Here is a 21,613-nt window from a genome sequence, read left to right on the forward strand (position 1 = left end):
GCTGAGTGGATGGGAACCTCAGACTTGTTTATGCTAAAAGAGAGGTTGAGGTGTTAGAAGCTCTGGGAGAGAAGCTACATTGAAGAGGAAGCAGGACATCTTACTAAATTGAGATTCCTGTTAGCAGGGCCTGGGTCCCACCTGGTGGTGCCCCAGTGCTCAGCTGAGCTTGGAGCACTGGCCACTGAGTGAACCCGAGTAACAGATGCTGGCCATGTGAAGAAACGGGATAGAATGGCTAGATCAGGCAGCCAGGACAGCAGAGATGTTCAAAAAGGAGGGAGTGTAAATGGATTCCAATGCTGCAGAGTGGACAAGAAGGAAAAGGCTTAAAAGGGGGATGACGTGTTGGACAGTTAGCTGCCCAGCAGGCTCAGGATGCATTGCTTTGAGTACAAGTCTGGATGCAGAGAGTTAGGGAGTAAGGAGTGGAGAGAGAGAAGGCTGAACAGCATGTAGCAACAGTTAAATGTGTTTGGCATCTCTGCTTTGAGTCTCAAATATTCTTTTTGAAGTCAGTAATGGAGTATAATTGAACTGGGTCAAGTAGATTTAATTAAGCTGGGTCAAAATATAATATAAACTTAGACACGTCTGTCCTTAGGTTTTCCAGTTTTGTAAATCTGATTTAAATTTGTTTGACCTTTGTGGTAGGCTCTACAGTTTATGCTCACATTTCTATACATCATCTTTCTTATTGTATTTTTTCCTCCCACTACTTATTTCTTTCCATGAATAGAAATTTTAAATGTTGATGAAGAGTGATTTATCATTGTTTTTGTTTTTTGTTTTGTTTTTTTCTAGGGGCCGCACATGCGGCATATGGAGGTTCCCAGGCTAGGGGTCTAATTGGAGCTGTAGCCACCGGCCTACACCAGAGCCACAGCAATGCAGGATCTGAGCCACATCTGCAACCTACACCACAGCTCACAGCAACACTGTATCCTTAAGCCTCTGAGCAAGTGGCTAGGAATCTCATGGTTCCTAGTCAGGTTCATTAACCACTGAGCCACGATGGGAACGCCCATTTTTCTTTTTTATTAAATGAATGCTATATATCTTCTTTAAGAAATCATGGCGTATTCCATGGTCATCAAAATATTACATTTCCTTTTGAAAGCTTTAGAATTTTAAGGTTTACATTTAGGACAATGATCAATCCTGAACTAATTTTTGTATATGTTGTGAAAGAGGTATTGGGTTTACTTCCTTTTTCACGTGGTATAAAAGTGTTCCAGCACAAGTGCTTACTTTAATATCCTTACATCATTAACTAAGATATATGTGGGCTACTCCTGGACCTGTTCTTCTCCTCATTGCTTTTGATCCATTTCACCAATTAATACCAAAACTAAAAACCGTGCAGCCTTAAAGTCAGGAAGAGTCAGACCTTCAACTTTGTTCTTTCTCAAGATGTTTTGAAGAGTCTAGCTCCTTTGCTTTTCAAATAATTTGATTTATCTTTGCTTATCACTTCTGAGATGTCACAAAAAAAATCTTTCTGGGATATTGATTATAATTACACAAAATCTGTAGATCAATTTGGAGAGAATTGGCATCTGGGCAGTATCTTCCCACCTGTGGATATGGTCTGCCTTTCCACTTGTTTATATATTCTTTAGTTTTACTGACAAAAGTGTTTAGAGGTCCCACGTGTCTTTTATTAAATATACCTTTAAAGATGTCATATTCTTGACCATTAACATCTTTCTTATGGTCAGTGTCTTCAGTGGTATGTACTCCCCCATCCTGTCTGCCTTTATCTGTATCGTGTGTTTCTTGCAAACAACACAGAGTTGGCCCAAGCTTTTCAACCAGGCTGATAATATCTACTTCATAATTGGCATGTTTAGTCCACTTACATTTAATTATTGTATGTACATTTCATTAATGTTTGTATCTGAGTGAATCTTCGTATCGATTTCCATTTGTTATGTGTGCTCTTTGTTTCTCTCTTAATGTCATCCTGCCTTTTGAGTAGATCAATTTTTAGTATTCTCTTTTGTCTTCTCTGTTAACTTTTTACTTATGCCCCCTGATGCTTACTTCAGAGACTGTGATAAACATTTCTTCCTTCCTCCCTCCCTCCCTCCCTCCCTCCCCCCCCCTTTCTTTCCTTCCTTCTTTCCTTCTTTTTTCTTTTTAGGGCTGCACGTGTGGCATGTGGAAGTTCCCAGGCTAGGGGTTGAATTGGAGCTACAGCTGCCAGCCTATACCACAGCCACAGCAACTCAGGATCTGAACCGCATCTGTGACCTACACTACAGCTCATGGCAATGCTGGATCCTTAACCCACCGAGTGGGGCCAGGGATCAAACCTGCATCCTCATGGATACTAGCGGGGTTCATTACTGCTGAGCCTCATCAGGAACTCCTCAATAGCCTTTGTATTTGTCATCTCCATAGATTGTTAATATTTAGACATATTTTCTTCTTCCAGCGTTCTCCATTCCTTCTAACATAGCTCAGTCTCTTTGGTATTATTTCACTTCAGTCTAAGGACCTTCCCTGTGGAAAGGATTTGGATGGCATCTTATGCTTATATCACACGTGACTTGTTCAGTATCTAGCATAGACCTAGGCGTGAAGTACTCGTTTAGGAGCTTTGATCTCCTCATTGATGCTAATGCAGTAACGATCTGCAGAATGTCTCCTGCATCAGGAAGGAATAGCAGAGGTGAGGATGGGGTCTTAGTGGCTCAGGGACGCATGGAGGGCTGACATAAGGCACGAAAATGTAAGAACATTAGAAGAACATGCCCTCTTTTTCAAAGAGTATGTAACTTTATTGGGAGATCAGATGCAAGTACATGAAGAGCTAATAGTGCAGGTAGCAGAGGAGAAGTCTGTAATAGTTAGAACCGAGAGCGAGGGATGGGCTGGCCAAAAGAAGTACAGGCTCTAGACTGGGCTGAGAATGGGTGTCTAAGCACATGGACGGAAAAATGATTTTCATTATAAGAAAAATCCCGCCTTTATGGGCATAATAAGAATACCAGAAACAATAATGGTGCTTGATGGGGAAGGAGGCAGAGTTAAGAGAGAAAATCTCAAGCTTCCAAACCGTTGTCCTCTCAGAAAGGTTTTGAATATTTTGACCCATTAGGACTACTGGGTCCTACTCCTTAAAACAGGTGGGGGTGTCAGATGAGGTGACCATCTGGGCTTTTTTCTTTGTTGACAGAGGCTGCTTTTTGCTACTGCTCCTTTCTGTCATATCTCCCTCTCTGGTACCCTCCCCTCTGCTAAGGTTGTTCAGAGGAGGCCAGATAATCTTGGGAGAGGACAGGAGGAAAATCAGGGATGTTTGGGGACATTTTACAAATGAAGCAAAAACAAACAAAAAGCAAAGCAACAGAACAGACCTGGGAAGCAATTTGGTTTATGCCGCGCGGGGGTTCATCCACAAAGATTCTTTCCTTTCTAGCACTTTTGCTTTTTAAGTGCCTTTCATCTGTCAGTGTCCTCATTATGATCCTATAGGTTGTGGACCCACAGGACAGTGCAGGGAGGAGCCGGGGCTCTTGCCAACCTCGCTTTTTTTCCCGAGAATTAATATGCTACCCAGGAGGTGAATTGGTTTGCCCTGAGGTCTTGTATTCAGCAAGTGGTAAATTGGAGTTAAGATCTGGGTCTCCCAAACTCCATCCTTGGAGCTCCCCCCCCCATGACATCACAGGGATCCCACTGCCCGGGAGTGAAATAAACAAGCCTTCACGGATCTTAACCTTCCCGGCTCTTTGCCGCCCCCCATCGGATTGCTCCACGGGAAGGGGCCTTGACATAGGATGACGAATATTCCTGTACAAATAGGACAGCCCAGTCACACTTAACATTTTCCAATGGGCCTTTGCAGTTAGTATTCTACTATAAATCATTTCCATTCTGCGTTCCCCTAATGTTAATATTAGATATTTATGTTTCTTAGTTCATCCTGGAGGGGAAAGGGGTGGGGAAGTGAGGGAGTGGGTGGGAATGAAGAGCCATAGATTCAATGTCTGGCTTTGGCACGTCCTTTTTGCTGTACCTCTCTTCACTGTTTATACAACAGCTGGTGGGCTGCAAAGATAGGGATGTATCCTGTTGACAAGATGCCAGGGCTTCCTTCAACGCCAAAGACATCTCCAAATAAATTGTATCTTCTGCTCCCATTATCTTCGGTTCATTTGTTTGATTCTCTGTCAGCTTTGCCACGAGGTCCCGAACAGGTTGTTAGGAGAAGGTATGTGTGTTCCTGGTGCTTGTGAGACAGAGTGCATCCTTGGCTGATGTGCAGAGATAAGAACACTTCGATTTGACAGCCCTGTTCTGGGTTGAGCCCTAGCTGCCGTGCCCTGGGGTCTGTTCACCAAAGATGCTTGTTCCCGACAAACAAAGCCCCTGGCCACCTTCCTCGCCAGCCGCCCAATGGAATGCCAAGCCTTCTGCTTTCAGTAAATAGCACCACCCACCCCCATGAAACCTCCACCTGACCCCGGTGGCTCCAAAACATTGACAGTTAGTATCCACCATCACTAGCAGAGTGAGCTGAAGGAGGATAAATAGATGTGTAAACAGAATGAATACTGTTTTGACTTTCTTAATTGATAAGGTGATATTTTCCATTAAAGATTCTAGGCACTTGGAATTCAGCAAGTTCTTGACAATCAATATATGCATCCAAGGTCACAGTGCACATGACACATTTTCCTACTTTCCTCAATAGCAAGTTCAGAATAGGGGTTTCAATCACTGCCTGGGGAAAGGTCAGGATAGGCTTGTTCCAGGGCTCCTAGATGTGTTGGTGTCTGAAATTGCCTGTGTAAATCACAGGGCTTCTTAACAGCTTCATTGTTAGATGGGAGCAGTCCAGCTCTCTATAACTGTTCTCAACTTGGATGGAATAACTGGTGATGACGAGAAATTTCGAATGTGATTCTTGAGAAGAAACATCCTGGAAGATTTTGCTAGCTGCCACTGGAAATTAAAGACCCATGTCCATCAGTAATATTATAGGTATGCACTTGTGTGGGTGTGTGCCTGTGGGTTCCTTTGACCAAAGGTCAATCTTTGTGTTAAAAATAGAAAAACAAAACTCTAATTCAGAGTTCCTGTTCACCCAGCAAATACTTTAGGAGGTTGCTGCTGGGTTAAATAGAGTAACCTCTTTAGTCACTAATTCTTGAAGGTCTTTTTCAAGATGTCTCTGACATCTGAAAGCAGTACATTTTAAAAACACGGTGGCCCACTGAATTTGGAGAATGCCAGAAATATAGACCCCCAGCCTCTCAAAGGACTGCTCCAGACAGCAAAATGGTAACAGCCTTAGAATTGGAAGAGTAAACATTAAATGCAATTTTTCACTCATCAATTATTCTATTAGTGTTTTAGCTGCACCAAGGAGACATCTGAGGCTATAGATGAACAGTGAGCTATTTAAAAACACAAGTGTTAATGAAAGTGCGAATAGCCATCTGATTATAGGTAAATGCATGTTGTCTCCATGGTAACAGTGAGACGTAACAGTATAAAAGTTATTTCGGGAGAAGAGATAAAGGAAAAGATCTAGAAGTAGGAGGATCTTCATTTCTTCTCTTTTTTTCCCTTTTTACGGCCACCCCTGTGATCTATGAAAGTTCCCGGGCTAGGGGTCAAATCAGAGCTGCACTGAGGCCTATGCCTCAGCTGCAGCAACACCAGATCTGTGGCAACATCAGATCCGTAACCCACTGAGCAAGGCCAGCGATGGAACCTGCATCCTCACAGAGACGATGTCAGGTCGTTAACCACACAGGCAACTCCCAGGAGGCCTTCATTTCTTTCGCTGCTTCCCAACACCCATAGTCTCCGCCACCTGGTCAGTTTCCTCATTGATTCACTGAGGAATGACATGGTTCATAGGTGTCCGCAGTGGGGAGACCATAGTGGGGGCACTGAGACCAAGAATACAGACCCTATCTCCAGAGATCTCAGAATTCAAAGCCAAGCAGAAACACCATCACCAAACAATGTGAGAAGTGTATTTAAATCATTTGTTTCAACTCTTCAGCACATTTTTCTACCAGTATCTGCTGTGTGCTGGGCATGGTGCTCAGTCCTGGAGCAATAGTGTCAAATGAAACAAACAGGGCCTGAGGCTCACAGGCTGATGGACCAGAGTCTCACGAATTAGCCCTGACTGTCCGGTCACTTAGCTGGGGGGTCAAAGTGGGATGAATCATGAACTTAGGGATATGGGCCAATAGCAGATGTCACTTAGGGTTACACAGTCCTTTTCCCATTTGGAAAAGGAAACAGATTAGGACTTTTCCCTGCCGGTCTCCACCTTAGGCGTTGATGCCGCTTGTGATTTGAATCCCCCCTGAGAATTTTACAGCTGCCTGGCCCAGAAGGCAGGGATGTGCTGCCGGCACCAAGGGCTTCATTATTAGCTGGAAGGAAAGACAGAGGAAGGAGGAAAGAAATGAAGGCTTGCAATAAGCCTAACAAATTATGGAAGAGAAGGAGCCAAGGCATTTCTAAGTCAGGATCGTTCCTGGCAAAGGATTGATGGCTTGGATTTCTCCCATCCTCCCCACCCTGCCCCTGCCCCTGCCAAAGAGGGACACAGGGGAAACATTACTAATAGGACACTAGGATGTCTGCCCGAAGAAACCTTTTCCCAGAGAGGGAGGCTGGGGCCGGGGGATCCTGTCTCACAGGAGAAAGTTACTGCCAGCAGAAGGGATTACTCCCTCCATGTTACTCATCCAGCTCTTTGCCTTCACATAAATGTCAGCGTGGATTTGCTTTTGGAAGTGTGGCCTCACCTGGGACAGAGAGAGGAGCTTGCCTCTCTGTGGCCAGCAGCACTTTTAGGTCAGGCCACCAGAAACCGTCTTATTTTTGAAGCACTTAAGAAAAGACCTCTGTTATTAAAAAGTAAGTTTGAAATCTTTCTCCTTCTGTGTTCCAGTGATCACCAAAAGAATGGGTGTTTTGTCTTTGCTTCCCTAGTGCTCCTCTTCTAGACCTCTTAGCTTTTTTTTTTTTTTTTTGCTCTTTAGGGCATATGGTAGTTCCCAAGCTAGAGACTGAATTGGAGCTACAGCTGCCAGCCACAGCCACAGCCACCGCAAAGCCAGATCCAAGCTGCTTCTGTGACCTACACTACAGCTCACAGCAATGCCAAATCCTTAACCCACCGAGCGAGGCCAGGTATTGAACCCACATCTCATGGATACTGGTTGGGTTTGTTACCACTGAGTCACAGTGGGAACTCTCTAGACTTCTTAGCTGTAATTCTGTTTGTTTTTTTTTTTTTTTTTAATGTAGTTGATTTACAATGTCCAACTACAGTTCTGCTATACAGCAAAGTGACCCATGTATACATATATATACATTTTTTCTTTTTTTAAATTCTGTTTTGTTTAAAACTTAGCAAGTGGTGACTTGCTAAGGTGGAGCCACGTGACAGCAGCCAAGATTAGAAGGCTTCCTTTTCTGGTCTCCAAGTCCCTTTTTCCATACTACTTTGTATTTATATTCAAGTAGACTTACCTCTCAAAATCCTGGCCACAGACTATTTTTCTTTTCCTTTTCCTCAAATATATGAATGTGAATTCATATGTATATGTATATGAAATTGTCTTTGTGTTTAGCTTGTGAGTTTTTGATACATTCATCCAAAAGGGAAAGGAGTTGAGTGAAGAATATTTGATTTTTTAATATATTTGCTAGGATCTTTGCATTTTGTTATATTTTTTTCTTCCCTGACTCTCTTCTTACTTGGAAATTGCCAGCATTACCCTGGAATTCGGTCCCATTGCAGTGCTTCCTGGCTTGCGGGTTTCAGGTTTCTGTATCCACCGCCATATTGCTTTGAGAAGAGTGTGGGAAGCAGGAAGGGATGAAATATACAGTGTAAGAGGGGAAGGGTAGCCAAGGGTAAAGGATGAACACCTTTCTTTCTGTCTTTCTGCCTCCCAAGCTAGGTTCTCTACCCTGACCTGGTGGGTCTTTCCTCTTCCAGGCCCAGCTGCGCTTTCTCCTGCTGCCAAGCCCTCCTCCTGCTCGGCCTGGGTGCCTTCCCTGGCCTTGCAGCCAGTCGGCTCAGTCCCAGCCCCTTATGTGGAGCAGTCTCCACCCTCCCAGATCACACCCACCTCACCCTTCCCTGCACCCTGGTCCACATGAGTCCGTCCTCACCTGCTAGTTGAACTCCATCTCATTCCTAGAAGCAACCGTTTGCCAAGTTTCGGATAATCTCTGAGAGCCTTTGCTTTCTTTTCTTCTGCACACTGATCCATTTCACCCTTCACATTGGGAACTCACCAATGTCTTAGGTCTCAGCAGGATCTGGGAAGCAAAATAGTCTAAAATAGCTCCATGGGCATCACTTCTCCAGGGTCTGGCCTTGGATTAGTATAAATCCAGCAGATGGTGACTGAGTGGGAGCAGCCCCACCTGGCCCAGCTCCTCTGATACTCAGCCTTTCTGAAGACGCACCAGGCATGGTCAGTGCCTCGCTTCGGTATCACCTGTTTTGTGAATTTTCTTTTCTTGTCCCCATCAAGATTAGTCAAAACTGGGATTTGAAGTCCGTTGGGAAAATTGAGTGCCTTAGGACTTGGACTTTTTTTTCCTTTTTTTTTGGCTTGCACTCACAACTTGTGGAAGTTCCTAGGCCAGGGGTCAAACCCATGCCATAGCAGTAATCAGAGCCACAGCAATGACAATGCCAGATCCTTAAACCCCTAAACCACCAGGAAACTGAGACTTGGATTTTTGAAAAGGGATCTTTAGGAGATGACATCTAACCTCTTTTTCTATTAGCAATGCCTTTTTTTTTTTTTTTTTTTGCTTTTTGGGGCCGCACTTGCGGCACATGGAGGCTCCCAGGCTAGGGGTTTAATCAGAGCTACAGCTGCGGCCTACACTACAGCCACAGCAACAAGGGATCTGAGCCACGTCTGTGATCTACACCACAGCTCATGGCAGTGCCAGATCCTTAACCCACTGAGTAAGGCGAGGAATCGGAACCTGCAACCTCGTGGTTCCCAGGCAGATTCAGTTCCGCTGCGCCACGACGGGAACTCTAGCAATGCCTTTGTTTTATATGGAGATGAATTCCTAACTAGGCCAGGCAAGAAACCCATTTTATAGGTATGGTGAGGTAAGTAAAATCCAATCTTTACGACCATTCAGCTTCCACCCACCAGCCCCCACCAAATCCTCCTACAGACAAAAACATGACATCGGCTCCAGGAATGTAATCAAGTAGGAATTCACCGAGGAGCTAAGGGGATGTTTCTGTGGCTGTTCGAATATTTCTTCGCCTTGAAGCTTGAATGTGCTATTCATTTTTGTGGATAGTATTCCTGGTTTACACCAAAGATCAACAGTCCAGGCATCTTTGAAACGAACTCCTTGCACTGCTTGAGTTCACGTTTCGAAGAAAATCTCAATGCTTTCTACATATCATCATGTCGGGAAAGTACATCTCTGTCCTGCAAGGATTATCTAATATTTTAAGCTTTTGTAATATGGAAATATAAGGGAAACTCTCTTCCCATCTACACTCAGAGTCACAGATTTTTCTATAAATATTCAATAGCTTCTATTAAAAGTGGACCCTAAAAGAGACTGCTTATTCTTCCTATCACCCAGTGTACCACTTGGCCCCTAGTAGCTGTGTAAAAAAAGTGTTCTCTACAAATAAATCAGTGGGCGTTCCCGTTGTGGCACAGCAGAAATGAGTCCGACTAGTCTTCATGAGGATGCGGGGTCCGTCCCTGACCTCGCTTGTGGGTCGGGGATCTGGCATTGCTGTGAGCTGTGGTGTAGGTCATAGACATACCTCGAATCCCGTGCTGCTATGGCTGTGGTGTAGGCCGGCCGCTACAGCTCTGATTCAACCCCTAGTCTGGGAACGTCCATATGCCAAGGGTGTGGCCCTAAAAAGGCAAAATAAATAAATAAATAAGGGCATATGACTTATGCATGCTTTGTTTACTGTGTGTGAAATATTGACGACTCTTTTGAGCTGCGTGATGGGCAGAAGTTGTTTTCATCCTCCTTCCTTAGCACCTATTATGTTAAAGAGGAAACACCAAACCTGCAGGAGTGGAGCAGAATTGTCTGGCAGGTAGAAGTGAATGCCAGGCCTCTGCTCGGGTTGTTTATAAACACAAGCCCTCTGTGTCTTTTGCTTTCCCTTCTGCCTAGATGCCCAGCCCACCGAAGGAGAGAGGGAGATATGGAACCAGATCAGCGCCGTCCTCCAGGATTCCGAGAGCATCCTTGCTGACCTGCAGGCTTACAAGGGCGCGGGGCCAGAGATCCGAGACGTATGCCAATAATAACACCGCGCTGACAGCACCCTTGGTGGAGGAGGAAGCCCACACACATGCACACACACAGCAAGATTAAGTAATAGCCCTAGTGTTTCCTAGCACACTAGGAAGCACAAGGAGGGTGATGTGTCCTTAAATAATGTATGAATGGTCCCTTTTATTCTAGTACATTAATCTGAGCACATGGTGCCCTGAACCACATAAAGTACAAGCCATTCTCTTCTCTGACATAGATTTGACATTGCAGAACTCGCATTTAAACAAGAATGTGTCAGTGTGATACTTCATATAAGGGAAATATACATGTAAAATCCAGGAGCACTTGAAATATGAGCCATGAGGTCTGGGTTTACATAAACTTTCCAACATTTTGTAATAATTTTGGCCGGTGCTAGCAGTATCATGAATAAGAGCCATAAACAACGTCCCTGTAAGTAGCCTGCAGGTCTGTCATCTTGAAATGACATGGGACATAAAAAAAATAAATGCAGGAAAAACAGAACACCAACCAAAAGAAAAAAAAGAAAATTGTCAGTGTGGCTTATGAGATGTCATGATACCTTCAAGACAAGAAGCTCCACCCTCCTTTTGTTTGAGAGAATGAGTTTGGTGGTACTATCAGTGCACACACGCACACGCCCACACACACACAGTCTTAACTGCTGTCACCACCATTATGTGGAAAAAAAAAAAAAATACTTCCAGCACCCTAATCCTCAAGCTGCGAAAACTCAGACAAAATAGCCTTTCGAAGAAAGTAGCAGCCTATTAAGAGGTCGTTTTTCTCCTTTAGGGGTCACCATTTAATTTGGGTAATTTAGGCACTATCACACACTGGCAGAATGTAATACATATTAGAGAGAAAGGGAAATATCTACAGAATCTTTCCTTCATAATGAGCACTCGGTCAACTTTAGAAGAATCTAATGGTGATGGAGGAGGGCTGAATTGCTTCAATTAGACATGCATTTTTTTTTTTTGCACTAAAGATAAGAGAAACAAGTAAAATGACATGGTATCTAATTGTTGAGCCATTTGCATTACATTCAAGTGCAAAATCGCTGTTCTAATGGAGCATCTTGGCGGACATGCCCATGAACTGACATCCACCGAGGAAGCACCCATTAGCAAAGTACATCAGGAACTGTATTTTTTTTTTTTTTAACTAAAATTCTTTCTCAGTCTTAAGCTGTGAGGATGTGGAGCTTACTGCTTTTTTTAAACACACTGTTCTCATGTTTCTGCAGGCCATTCAAAATCCCAACGACATTCAACTTCAAGAAAAAGCTTGGAATGCAGTGTGTCCTTTGGTCGTGAGGCTAAAGAGATTTTATGAGTTTTCCATAAGGCTAGGTGAGTGCGTTTATGGTTTTCCTGTCCCATAAGATTCGCTGTGGCGTTTGAGGAAGTAACGGGATCATCTCAGTGTGTTGGAAGCTGTCCCAGTCCATCGCTGTGTGTGACCAGAGGCCACTCATGTATAAAAACACCTGCTATGTCCACCTCTGTCAGTCCACCTCGGGGCGTCTCCCCCTCTGTTTATTGGCATATTAAGTGTCTCTACTAATAGGTGTCCCTGTGGTTTTGTTTTCAGCTAAGTCTGACTCAACAATTTTATTGTGTGTCTGATCACACATGGAAGGATAGAAAAGTTGGAAAATAACGGGTTACCTGCTAATCCCAAAAGAACTTGGTTGGCTGGAATCATGGCTTACATTTAGTGTGGTAAACTATAAGAAAAACAAATATGAAGTTCTGTCTGTAAGCTTTAGAAAGTCTGTACAGGAGAGTTCTGTCTTGGCGCAGCAGGTTAAGGATCCAGTGTTGTTACTACAGCGGCTCTAGTCGCTGCTGTGGAACAGGTTCGATCCCTGGCCCAGGAACTTCCACATGCTATGGGTGTGGCCAAAAAGGAAAAAAAAAAAAAATTGGTGCAGGTACAGGATGGCTTTGCAGAAACTGGAATAAGATCAAGGCTGGCTGACGACAGGCTCCGTGTGGCTATCAAGATGATATAATCTCTCCCCCAACAGTAAAGCTCTCTGAGGTTTCACTAGTTCATATAATAGATCTAGAACGAGGAGGGGGTAGGCACGTTTTACTCGACTTTTGTCAGAAGGGAATGCCTCATTCTAAGAGTTAGACAGAGAAATGCAGATGCCCTGGTGGAATAATAGCCATGACGTTGAGAGAACTTGAAGCTAAGACTCGAGGGAAGAGTTCAATGAACTGCACTAGAGGGAGAGATTCTGAAGACTCTTACGTGGAAGCGGGAGCGACTTCTATGTTTCCTCAAAGTGTGAGTCAGGACGCCCCGAACTGAAATCCGAAGGAGCGGAGCTTCAGCTCAGCAGACACAAAAAAATGCCACCTGTCAGAGCAGGTCAAGGTCAGACGAGCTGCCTCAGACGACAGTGTGTTCCTGTAGACAGAAAAGGCTAGTGATCCCTCATTGAGAAACTGGAAGAGACCTCTCAGGAGATAGAGTAGGTGTGGCACACTCTTCTGGAAGGAGCCAGATAAGCTGTTTCAGGCATGTGGGCCATCCCGTCTTTGTTGCATCCGCTTTCTTTACTCTGCCATTGTAGCACACAAGTAGCCACAGTCAAGACCTAAAGCAGGGAAAATAAAGCATGGCTATGTTTTTAATAAACCTTTATTTACAAAAGTTGACTGTGGGCCAGATTTGGGCCGTAGGCCATCGTTTGCCTACCCTTGCTCTGCAGGACTGGTTAAATGACTCGGTGCCCTGAGAAGTATATTGAAGGAAAAACTGGAAGGAAGCTTTGGGAACCCACAGGTTTCCAGGGCAGCAGTGGAGGTGGATATGGCAGAGGATGTGTGTCAAAATACTGCTGGGGTTTGGTGAGAGTACAGATGCAGAGAAGAGCTGGAATGGACTGGAAGTTTCTCTCTCTGCAAAGCATGACTTTTAACTGATGTGTTTAGAGCCATCTCCACTGGATCTTTTTTTTCTTCTTTTTTTCTTTTTTTTTTTAGAGCCACAATTTCAGCATATGGAAGTTCCCAGGCTAGGGGTCGAATCAGAGCTGCACCTGTTGGCCTACACCACAGCCTCAGCAACACCAGATCTGAGCTGCATCTGCAACCTACACCACAGTTTGTGGCAACAGCGAATCCTTAACCCACTGAGTGAGCCCGGGGGTTCAACCTGCATCTTCATGGATACTAATCCGGTTCGTAACCCGCTGAACCACAGCAGGAACTTCTCCACCTGGATCTTGAGTGGCTGTCTCATGCACATGATCCAGAAGCACCTACTTGTGGTTTCTAACAGTGCTAGAGTTCGGGACTACAGAACACCCAAAGGGCCAGCTGGGCTTTGGAAGACAGTTTACAAAACTGTGTGGCCCCAGGTGGGGGCGCTCTTCTGCAGTGGAGGCAGCCTGCCCAGGCATGGGGATGGCGGGCAGTGCTTTTTTTCCTCATCCACACACATCTCAGTTCGCATAGTTCTGGGCAAAAACCTGGAGAGGAAGGACTCAAGCAAGTTGTCTCTGAGAATGTCCCCTGGGGCTGCAAATTGTGCTTTTGGGGGGAAGGGGTCACTGTGGGCCACCTCAACTATGTCTGTATCCCTTCGACTTTCAGAAAAAGCTCTTCAGAGTTTATTGGAATCGCTGACCTGTCCACCCTACACGCCAACCCAGCACCTGGAGCGGGAGCAGGCCCTCGCCAAGGAGTTTGCGGAAATTCTGCATTTCACCCTACGATTCGATGAGCTGAAGGTGAGGCCGTGTGGGCTTGGGCCGCTGAGTAGATTCGTACGGAGCCCCCCCCGGTGTATACAGGTGCTCCGAGCGGCTGTGAGGTCCGGGGCAGAGAGATGAGGGAACTGTGGCTTCTTCCCTAGAGAGACACGGGGTGTGGTGAGGCTCTCACTCCTTGTGGTCAAAGTGATTTGAGACGGTGGTCTGTACATGGAAGTTTAAAATTAGCCCCATGCAGCCAGGAAAACATTTCAAGTGTCTGTTCCTCTTTGGGAACAGCCTAGGGTGACCGCCCTGAAATCTAGCTTAGGGTGAAAACAGGGCATATTTTTAAATAATGATGCTCTGAGTGTTTGTTTTTAACTGGACGTCGCTGTGACTCTGGGTAACAGAGGGAAGTCCTGGTGTGAGGGCAGAATGTAGTTTCTGGGCTCCTGGTGTGTGTTGCCCATCACATGCTGAGAAGGGACCTCTTGCCCCGCTTCTGAACTGCAGATGAGGAACCCGGCCATTCAGAATGATTTCAGCTACTACAGAAGGACCATCAGTCGCAATCGCATCAACAACATGCATGTGAGTTCCCGGATCTCCGGGCCTACCCGCCTGGGCACCACGTCTCTTCTGATTCCTGCCTTGGGGGGGGAGACAGTGCGGTCTTTGTAATTCACTTTCCAGGGGACACTGTTTTGAGATGTTGACATCTCTTTATCAATCGCATCTTGTCGTCTTCTTTTCATCAGCTAGACATTGAGAATGAAGTCAACAATGAGATGGCCAATCGAATGTCCCTCTTCTACGCAGAAGCCACGCCAATGCTGAAAACCCTCAGCAACGCCACCATGCACTTTGTCTCCGAAGTAAGTGACATCGGACGGCGAGGCACCTTTCGCCCCGTGGCCCGTGAGAGCTGCCGTCCGAGCTAACGCCCATTTGTGTCTCCCATTTAGAACAAAACCCTGCCAATAGAGAACACCACAGACTGCCTCAGTACGATGACAAGCGTTTGTAAAGTCATGCTGGAAACTCCGTAAGTTAAATCGGGGGTGGATTCCCGGTCAGAGTTCACCTGTCTCTGTGATGGTGACGGTGATGTCTGACGTTTGGCTCAGCACCTGAACACTGACTTATGTACTAATGGAATGAATTGTATAAGGAACTCTGGGTGAGGGGGTAGTTAGGCCCATTTTATAGCCAGAGAAGTCGAGGCCTAAATCGGTTAACTGATCTCTTCTCAAAGATGGCCTAGCTTGTTAGACTGCAGAATCGAAATTCAACTCAAAGAGGCAGGAGCAGCTGTATAAGGATCAAATGGAGGATTAGGTTAAATAACTGGCTATGGTTCTAAAGACACTGGAGAAAAGATTTGAGAAGTTCCCATTGTGGCTCAGCGGTAACAACCCAACTAGTATCCATGAAGATGCGGGTTCAATCCGGGACTCGCTCAGTGGGTTAAGGATCCTGCGTTGTTATAGCTGTGGTATAGGTCACAGATGAGACTCAGATCCCACGTTGCTGTGGCTGTGGTATAGGCTGGCGGCTACAGCTCTGATTCAACACCTGGCCTGGGAACTTCCATATGCCATGGGTGCAGCCCTAAAAAAAGAAAAAGAAAAATTCGAGTACCAAGAATAGAAATGGTAAGACTATTGCAAAAGTGATAATGAAATCTCTGTCTCTCTCCATCTCTCTCCCTCTCCCCCCTTCTCTCATTCTCCCCCCTCGCTTTCTGCCTTTCTCTCCCTCTCTCTTCCCCCATCTCTCTCTCTCACTCCCTCTCTCTCCTTCTCCCCATCTCTCTCCCCATCTCTCACACCCTCTCTCTCTTTCTTGCCCCCTTCTCTCTGTCTCTCTCCCTCTCTCTCTCTCCCCCCTCCCCCCCGTTCCTCTCTCTCTCACACGTGCACACACACCTGCACACACATCTGCACACACAGTGGTTTCTTCATGCTTAAATTAGTTACTGGATTTCAAAAACGGTGGAGGTTGTTGAGGACGAGGCAGTGTGGTGATGAGGGCATCTACTCTCCAAAGCCAGGGTCCCACTTCCTCTTCTTATGTCTGCTGCCCCTCTGTGCCCATGGACAAGTGGTCTGACCTGTCTGGGCCGGTTTCCTCATCCAATGAGGTTCCCGCAGTGCCCTGGGTGGTGCAGAGTGTTGGGCAGAACTGATGGCATCAAGCGCACCTCATCAAATTGGCATTAACTTCAGAGATTTCACTTAGATCAAAGTTAAGATTTATTACCGATAGAAAGAGTCACCACCCTTGTTGTGGGGCCGGTTCCTCATGAAGTCGCTATTAAGAAAGCCTCTAGAATCATCAGTGACCCTGTCAAGGTAAATGACCAAAACTCAGACTCCACAGATACGCTCAGCCCAATGAATGATCCGTAATTTCTTTTAGGCATCTTTGCCAATCCAATCCAGTCTGCAGCCTGTATCTTAACAAAGCAAGTTCCCCTGACTCGAGACCCGATAGCCGCTCTGTCGAAATGCGCTTGATTCTTTTTCTCCATAATGAAGCCATTATTCTCTATCATCTAGGACAGCCAGAGAGACCTGCTATAAACTATTGGAGATGAATGGGTGGGGGAGTTCCCTACGGGATGAGCTGGCCCGCTGAAGGGCAGAGAGACGAGAACTGACTGCCTGTAATTTACCTCGTTTTCGCACTGACGGGGCGGGTTCAAGGGGAATTACCATCGCTGGGTTTCTTTAAGAGCATCTTAACCTGGTTGTTGAGGGCGGGCGATTCTTCTTAAGAGAGGCCTGGAGGAGGCGGAGGTAGCCCGTGGTGGAGCCAGAATCGCCCGCGCTCGGTTCCTGGGGGTCACGCTGCTGCCCTTCTTCCTCCCCTCCAGGGAGTACCGGAGTAGGTTTACGAGCGAAGAGACGCTGATGTTCTGCATGAGGGTGATGGTGGGCGTCATCATCCTCTACGACCACGTGCACCCCGTGGGGGCTTTCTGCAAGACGTCCAAGATCGACGTAAGCACCCTCGGGAAACGGGCGCCCCCCATCAGAGCGGGCGAACGTCGCCCAGCAGACCTTGCTTCTCTCCCTCCCTCCCTCCCGTCGTCCCCCACTGAGGGCGGAGCTCTCCCCGCAGACGGACGTCCAGTCCTGTCTGTGTGCCTCCAACGAAGCATCCGACCTCAGACGCAGAGCAGGAAGCCTGTGGAGGAGCTGAGAGGGGAACGGTCCCTGGGCTGCAAGCCTCCCCTTCGGCTTCCCCAGCATGAACGTACATCCTTAGGTGTTTCATGTGGCTCAATGCGAAAGGCATTGGGAGATACTGGATTATAAGATCCCAGGGGCAAATCCCAAACAACGCTCCTCTCCCATCACCCTTACAGGTTGCCCCGCCTGAGTCCCATGCCTTTGCTTGTCCTTGTAATGTGCCCGAGCCCTTTCCTCTGCCCAGAGTGCCCTCCCCCTTCTCGGATGGGTGGGTTCCTTTAAGACATTCCTCCGATGTCACCGCCCATCTGCTGTGCCCTGTGTGGATCAGAGCCTTGCTTCGGCTCTGACCCCAGAGTGCCTACCACGTTGGATTTTCTGGCTCCTTCACAGACTCGGAGTTTGTTGACCAGGACAGAGACCCGGATCTATACACATCACATCCGCCTGGCACATAGAGCGTGGAGCTCAATAGATGCTCCTTAGAGTTCTTGCTGAATGAATGACTGTGATTGGCAAACAAATGATTTTGGTGTGCAGGTGTTTTCCTGTTGACTGTAGGATAAAGCACACCTCCTCTCAGCCCAGCACGTGCCTGCTACAGCACCTAGTAGTGTATCTCGGGTATAATTTAAAGCCTCTTAAGTGCGGGTTAGGACCTCTTGGTTCTAATTCTGACATAGCCACGTGAGGGCAGGCACCCCCCCCCCATTCGTCTCTACAGAACAGCCTCTCTGGTGCTTTAGTTCTTTGCAGACAGAAGGTCCGCATGCCCAGAAGGACTATGAGTCTGATGGATATCAAGAAAAATTAATCAATTAATAATGCAACTTGAATTACACATGTGGAGGTGCTAGCTCCCTCTCATAGCTAGTCGTGGTTCTTCATAGAGTTTTCATTATTTTTAATGTCATTATTTCTATTTACCAAGAAAATGAGTATTACTATAAAATTTGGGGGAAATACAGGAAGTCAACATCTGTAAAATTAAATATATCTTTGGCCACCTCACCGTGGACAGATGATCACCATCAGGATGTCAGCATAAATATGTCCCCTCATTTTATATACAGATGTTGTGTGTGTGTGTGTGTGTGTGTGTGTGTATACTTAACAATTATAGAACCCTGCTATAATTGCTACTTTAAATTGCATTTCATTTGCATAACAGTAGATTATGGAAGGTTTTTTCCCATACCGATAAATATACGTAGTGTATTTTTTGTTAGGCTTTAACATTTTTTATACCATAGATTGAGTAGAAATAGCTCTATTCATAACCCATGGATATCATGCGAATATGGATTGAATTTATTACCTGGTACTCGTAAGACATTCTCACTTACCACAGCCATTTGTTAACCTGTCACAGACTCAATAATTAAAAATATACTGGGTACAATTACGTCGTATAGCGCTAACCTTTAAAAAACTCACCCTTGCTTGTCATCTACTGAGTTTCCCGCTGAGGCTGTAAACCTTATATAATGTTAGATCCAACCACACCCAGTCTTGATGAAGTCTGTTTGTTCATGTAGGTCTCGCTAAGAAAGGTTTGTTCATACTAATATTTGCATGTGTCTCTAAGAAAGTTTTCGTAGTTACTGAGCACATGTCTGTGAGGGGCCGTTTTTCTTGGAAGACATGAAGGATCTTCTTCCAGAGGCCAGCCTGCTTCTAAACCAGCAGTTCCATGCGCTGGGTTTATGAATCCTTAGGGGTATCCGCATTGACCGTGAAAAAACTAATATTGAAATAGATGCCGTTATCTGCACTTCCAAAGAGCAAGTTCGGGAATGCAGAATGGCAGTGCTGAGCTCTAGAAACCCGGCCAAGGGAGACACTCACTGGGTAGAGACAGAGACAGAGGGCGATGTTGGAAATGGACCTGGAGGAGTTTACCAAACAGAGAAAAGGAAGAGAACTCCAGGCAGGGAACTCATCAGAGCGAAGCTGTTGTGGTCCAGAGGGAAGTGCGTCGTGTAGAGCACAGGTGCTGCTCACGGGGGCCAAGAACACAGGCTGGAGGGAGGCGGCATTTGGAGCTGAGTTCCTGAAAGGGGAATGGAGTGACTGCATCCAGAGTCACGCCTTCACCTCAGTCCCCAGCCCAGATGGCACCCAGAATTCCAGACCCCGCCTCCTCTGGACTCCTGAGGCATGGCCGGCTTCAGGTCAAAGGTCATCCATTCCCCACAGATCTGCTCTTCCTCCTGGGTTCCTGTCTTAGGTAGTTCACTTTCCTCCAACTCAGTCTTGAAGCCAAACACCTGGGATTACATGTATTATATAATGCGATCTATATAAATTCAGTTTTCTTGCATTTCCCAAAGTATGAATAAATTATATCACAAGGGCGCAAAAAGCTAAGAAACTTGCCGAGGTTCACAAAGATGCTAAATAAGGAAGGATGGATGAAAGCCGGGCATCCTGCCTTGTGGGTCACCTTTCTGGCTCTTTCCTGGTCTAGTGAGGGAGACCAGTTAATCTGGGCACTAACACCTCCAGGTTCTCTGAGAAGTGCCAGCATACTCTTGGGAATACAAAGAGGTGGTGGTTACTTCCACCTGCTGGAGGTAATGAGGTCAGAAGGGGCTTCCTGGTGTTGTCGTCTTCAGCTGAGTCCTGAAAAAAATCATTAGAGTTTGCCGGTCAAAATGCTGAAGGAGGAAAAACCTTCTAGGCAGAGAGATTACATAAAACGATCAGGTTTGCAATCCAGTCAGTCCATCTCAACGGAGCACAGCCCCGAGGAGAAGCTCTGTCCTTGGCTCTGGAGTCCAAAACAAGCAAATCAAAATCTCGAGTCTTTGTCCCTACAGGCCAGACACATAAAATATTCAATCGTAGTATAAGATGAAAACTGATACAGACCTTTCTAGAAGCCCAGAGAAGCAATTTCCTGGCCCAAGGGGGTAGGAAAGTCTGTTGGTCATTTCTGTGTTTGATTTCTATGGGCAGAAATAATGTGATTTTATTATGGACAGATGTTATGATGGACAGATTTGATGACGAGCAGAATTACCAGAATATTAACAAAATCTTGTGCTTTCTCCTCCAGATGAAAGGCTGCATAAAAGTTTTGAAGGAGCAGGCCCCGGACAGTGTGGAGGGGCTGCTGAATGCCCTCAGGTGAGCCTCAGCCCCATGGGGCAGCCAGCCCTTCAGATCCATTGCAAATATAGATGCCAGAGGGCTGGAGCATCAGGCTTAACACCCTGCCTGTGTTCACACATTTCATCTTCCCAACAGTCTGTTGAGGTCAGCCCCATTTTTTCATCATCCCCTTTTTACAGGTGGAAGAAACTGAAATCTAACTTGACAGAAGCAGATGGCTGAGCAAGACCTAGACCCAGGTCTGGGTGACCCCGCAGGTCCAAGGCCACATGGCTTTGTGGTTGGCAAGGACTTGGCACAAGAAACAGCTTCCTGCGTGTCACTTCTCCCTGAACTCTTGGTTCCCCAACCTGGCTGCACATGAGACTTATGTGGGGAGATTTCAAAAACACAGTCGCTCAGGGTCCAGCCCAGGTCTAAAGAATTCATATCTTCAGGGTAGGGGCTCAGGCATCCATTCTGGGTCTGTGGTTTTGTTCTGAAGGCCCCTGGGTGATTCATATGCAGAGTGGCCAAAGCCAAGAGCTCTGCCCTACACTATCTTAGGGCCCTTGTATTTGGCCAGGACTCCTGACAACTCCTTACTCCTAACGAGTCCTGCTCAAGCACCTGCTGTCTTCCCAAGGACACATGCCCTTAACCCACTCCAGGGAAAGGATTATTTTTTTAGCGGTGGCATGTCTACAGGAGTTGATTGAATCATGCCAGTCTGGATTGCAGTCTGGAAAGTTTATGGCCCCAGCTGTCTTACTCATCTTTGACTGCTCTCTGTTCCTGTCAACATCATGCATGTAGTAAAGGTTCAAAAAATACAAGCGGAATGGAGCAATACTCTTCTACATATGTATAACACATATGTTTCATGCTCCGCTCGCCTTCACAGAGTTTCATGTAATCATTGCAAGTCAGAGGGTTAAGAGCTATTTTCCCCATTTGATAAATGAGGAACTGAGATGCATGTGAGATGAATACACCAGGCCCTGATTTTGATCCTGTTTTGTGGAGCTACTAAATCATCTTTCTTCAGAACAGATGCAGCATTAATCTAAGAACCTTCCAGATTCTGTAGGTGAACCAAGGTGTGCTCCGTCGTCGCCCATTTCACGGAAAGCTGGCTTTCCACACTCAGGCTTTAGTTTCTGATTTTTCACCTGTCCAGCTTCAGGCAGTCAAGCAAGGCTTTGAGAGCAGGGCACTGTTGTAGCCTCTGAGTCCCATCTGAGTCTTGGCATTTTGTGTCTACTCCAACACTGTGATGAAGTCAAAGAGCACA

The 21,613-nt window shown here is 46.1% G+C and overlaps 1 protein-coding gene across 3 annotated transcripts in view; it reads left to right on the forward strand.

The window, feature by feature from the left end:
• FAM49A (family with sequence similarity 49 member A) overlaps positions 1–21,613 on the forward strand; it is a 101,357-nt gene that overhangs the window by 75,921 nt on the left and 3,823 nt on the right. For all 3 annotated transcript variants that reach the window (XM_005662738.3, XM_003125345.5, XM_013996336.2), the window contains 8 exons: positions 10,186–10,307; positions 11,561–11,666; positions 13,926–14,062; positions 14,540–14,617; positions 14,785–14,901; positions 14,992–15,071; positions 16,905–17,031; positions 20,285–20,355. In XM_005662738.3, the coding sequence (XP_005662795.1) occupies positions 10,186–10,307; positions 11,561–11,666; positions 13,926–14,062; positions 14,540–14,617; positions 14,785–14,901; positions 14,992–15,071; positions 16,905–17,031; positions 20,285–20,355 (838 nt within the window). The remainder of the gene's footprint in view (positions 1–10,185; positions 10,308–11,560; positions 11,667–13,925; positions 14,063–14,539; positions 14,618–14,784; positions 14,902–14,991; positions 15,072–16,904; positions 17,032–20,284; positions 20,356–21,613) is intronic.

This window comes from Sus scrofa, chromosome 3 (genome assembly GCF_000003025.6).
Source record: "Sus scrofa isolate TJ Tabasco breed Duroc chromosome 3, Sscrofa11.1, whole genome shotgun sequence".
In the NCBI taxonomy this organism is placed as follows: domain Eukaryota; kingdom Metazoa; phylum Chordata; class Mammalia; order Artiodactyla; family Suidae; genus Sus; species Sus scrofa.